Here is a 3,014-nt window from a genome sequence, read left to right as displayed (position 1 = left end):
CATACATACTCATAAAATAATACGAAGCAAATATTACTCCTATACTTCTTGCTTTAAGACCACGGAAGTATACAGGATAAAGAATATATTATTATACTAGCTGAACCGGCAAACTTGTTTTGCCATATGAATAAAAAAAAATAGTGTCACTTAGGGGTATAAAAATAGGTGTTGGCCGATTCTCAGACCTACTCAATATGCTCACAAAATCGGTCAAGCCGTTTCGGAGGAGTATGGCAACGAAAACTGTGACGCGAGAATTTTATATATTAGATTTATCGAAAGTGAGTCATCTTAATTAGTCCACAGTTATAGTTCAAACAGGGAAGTTATCAGCACAATGTTATCAAAGCATTATTTGTACTACTGACATCGAAAGTTCACTAAAAACCCGATAACACCGCATTAGCTCTTGAGCTGTTATAAATAATGGTCTATTTACGTAAAAGTATATTTGTTTTAGTTTTATTTTGTGGTTTTGTGCAATCTAGTGTAATAATAAATCGTATTGATGATGATTGTGAGTTAGATCCTAAACTGGTTGAAGAAATAGCAGCGTATCAAAATGTGACAAGACATATCATGGAAGAGATTAGAATGAGGGGGTTGGGAGAAACTATGTATAAAGAGTAAGTAAATTTACGTTATTATTTTGTAGTAAATATATAAATGAAATCGTTAATTTTAGTGTAACTGTTTGGATTTTGAGATTAATTGCTGATTTTTATGCAAGTCTCATTGTAGTTTTTTAAATAAACTAGTCGTTATATTTTGCTGTTCTAACATACCATTTAAAGGTTATAAAATTCGAATATAGCTATATTTATATGAATAAGCAGTGATAGCCGAGTAGTATAATATGGCAACTCCCATGCAAGTGGTCAACAGTTAGAAGCTGAGGCAACACACGAAAGAGTTTTCGAAGTAATTTGTATATTAGAAATAATTAACACTTGCTCTAACGATGCATGTGTAAAGTTAGTAAAAAGCTTTAATATCAGACATTTTTATTTAAACTTATAATGTTGATCGAAATAAATAAAATTATACTTGATTTGCAGATACACAGAGTTTATTGATAAATTCGGGGCACGACCATCTGGAACTGAAAATCTGGAAAGGTCAATAGACCATATGATAAACCTAACAAGACAACACGGTGTAAATGATGTTACAACTGAAGAATTACAGGTATGTACAAATATTATAATACATTGGCATAATCTAGTCAAATTATATGTGTTTAAAGCAATTTCTTGTAAGTCTATCGTTCAATACGATAGATTATAGTTGCCTAAATAGAAGAATGAATTCATTGTGAAGTTTTATACTTTACCAAAACTTATTATAAATCATTATTCTTGAGCACTTTGGAAAGACCACGTTTATTTATAATTTCCAGGTCCCACATTGGGTACGTCTACACGAATCAGCAAGAATGCTGCAACCTCGTACAAAAAACATTGCCATACTAGGATTTGGTACCAGTGTGAGCACACCATCAGAAGGTATCACAGCCGAAGCCATAGTTATAAGTAGTTTTAAAATACTCGACGCTACCAACAGAAAAGAAATCGAAGGAAAAATAGTAGTATTTGACGCACCATACGTTAGTTACGGTGATACAGTTGTTTATAGAAGTCAAGGGGCATCAAAAGCAGCCCAAAAAGGCGCAGTAGCTACCCTCGTGAGAAGTATCACACCGTTCTCAATATATTCCCCTCATACAGGAGCACAGTATTACGCTGATAACGTCACTAAAATACCAACAGCTGCAATTACTTTGGAAGACGCAGATCTGCTAAGAAGACTGCAAGATGAACGAGAAAAAATAGTCTTGAATATAAAAATGTCTAATACTTTCGATACTAAAACATCACGTAACACACTTGTTGATCTTAAAGGTACTGAACATCCTGAGAAACTGGTAATTGTGTCTGGTCATATTGATAGTTGGGATGTAGGCCAAGGCGCCATGGATGATGGAGGCGGTATGATGATAAGTTGGTTCGTTCCAGTTGTACTAAACGCTCTAAAGCTTAAACCAAAGAGAACTGTACGTGCTATCTTATGGACTTCCGAAGAACCAGGACTGGTGGGTGCTCAAGCATACCTAAAACAACATACAAAGGAACTTTCTGATATCAATTTTATTATGGAATCTGATGAAGGAACGTTCAGACCTTTAGGCTTAGATGTTGCGGGGTCAAAACAGGCCCGTTGTATTGTGAAAGAAGTGTTAAAACAATTCGCACCGATAAATAAAATGGGGAATAGTGGATACCCTGGATCAGATATAGTGCTTTTTATAAATAAAGGAATACCGGGAGCATCGCTTCTAAATCAAAATGAGAGATACTTCTGGTTCCACCACAGTGAAGGTGACACAATGGATGTACAAAATAAGACTGATGTAATTGAATGCGCAGCGTTTTGGGCTGCGTTTAGTTATGTTATAGCAGACTTATCGGTTGATATTCCCCGCCAGTGAATTTAAATTCAGATTTGAAACTGTATTAAAGCTTACAACACTAGCGAAGCGCAATACAATCAAGTTCTAGTTGAATATGTAAATCCTTATGATTGAAATTGTCTTCGATTGTAATGAAAAAGAAAATCCGCAATTTTACAAAACAAAATCAAATCAGCTCAGCTCGCTTTTGTGTTACATTTTGTGTCGCGCAATCAATACGTAAGCCTCAGGCGCCTCTTTGTACATTCGTGTCGCGATAAATTGCGCTGTCACGACAATCCTTTGAAATTCAATAAATTGTAACTATCACCACAAAAATACACGTATTATTGAACATATACCGTTGTGTTTATATTAACCTAAGCTGACAGTTAAATATTTGCTTTGCCATTTCACTTACATCGGGGTATACGTAAATATCTTTTGCGAATCGTAAACTAATACTGTAACTGAACTGTGTAAATACCGACGATAAAAAAAAACAAAGTAAACATTCAAAAAGAAAAATGTGCGAAGGTAAAAATTAAGAAAAATTCACGGG

At 34.7% G+C, this 3,014-nt stretch overlaps 1 protein-coding gene across 1 annotated transcript; it reads left to right on the top strand.

Annotated features, from left to right (window-relative positions):
- Positions 1-407: 407 nt before the first annotated feature.
- Positions 408-2,811, top strand: LOC142974319 (carboxypeptidase Q-like). Its single transcript, XM_076116569.1, has 3 exons — positions 408-629; positions 1,062-1,191; positions 1,403-2,811. Exons 1-3 carry the CDS (start codon positions 430-432, stop codon positions 2,489-2,491), a joined length of 1,419 nt encoding a protein of 472 aa, XP_075972684.1. The 5' UTR covers positions 408-429; the 3' UTR covers positions 2,492-2,811.
- Positions 2,812-3,014: the final 203 nt, after the last annotated feature.

This window comes from Anticarsia gemmatalis, chromosome 7 (assembly GCF_050436995.1).
Source record: "Anticarsia gemmatalis isolate Benzon Research Colony breed Stoneville strain chromosome 7, ilAntGemm2 primary, whole genome shotgun sequence".
NCBI lineage: Eukaryota > Metazoa > Arthropoda > Insecta > Lepidoptera > Erebidae > Anticarsia > Anticarsia gemmatalis.
The sequence above is the reverse complement of the archived record's forward strand: the minus strand, read 5'-3'. Positions and strand labels throughout refer to the sequence as shown.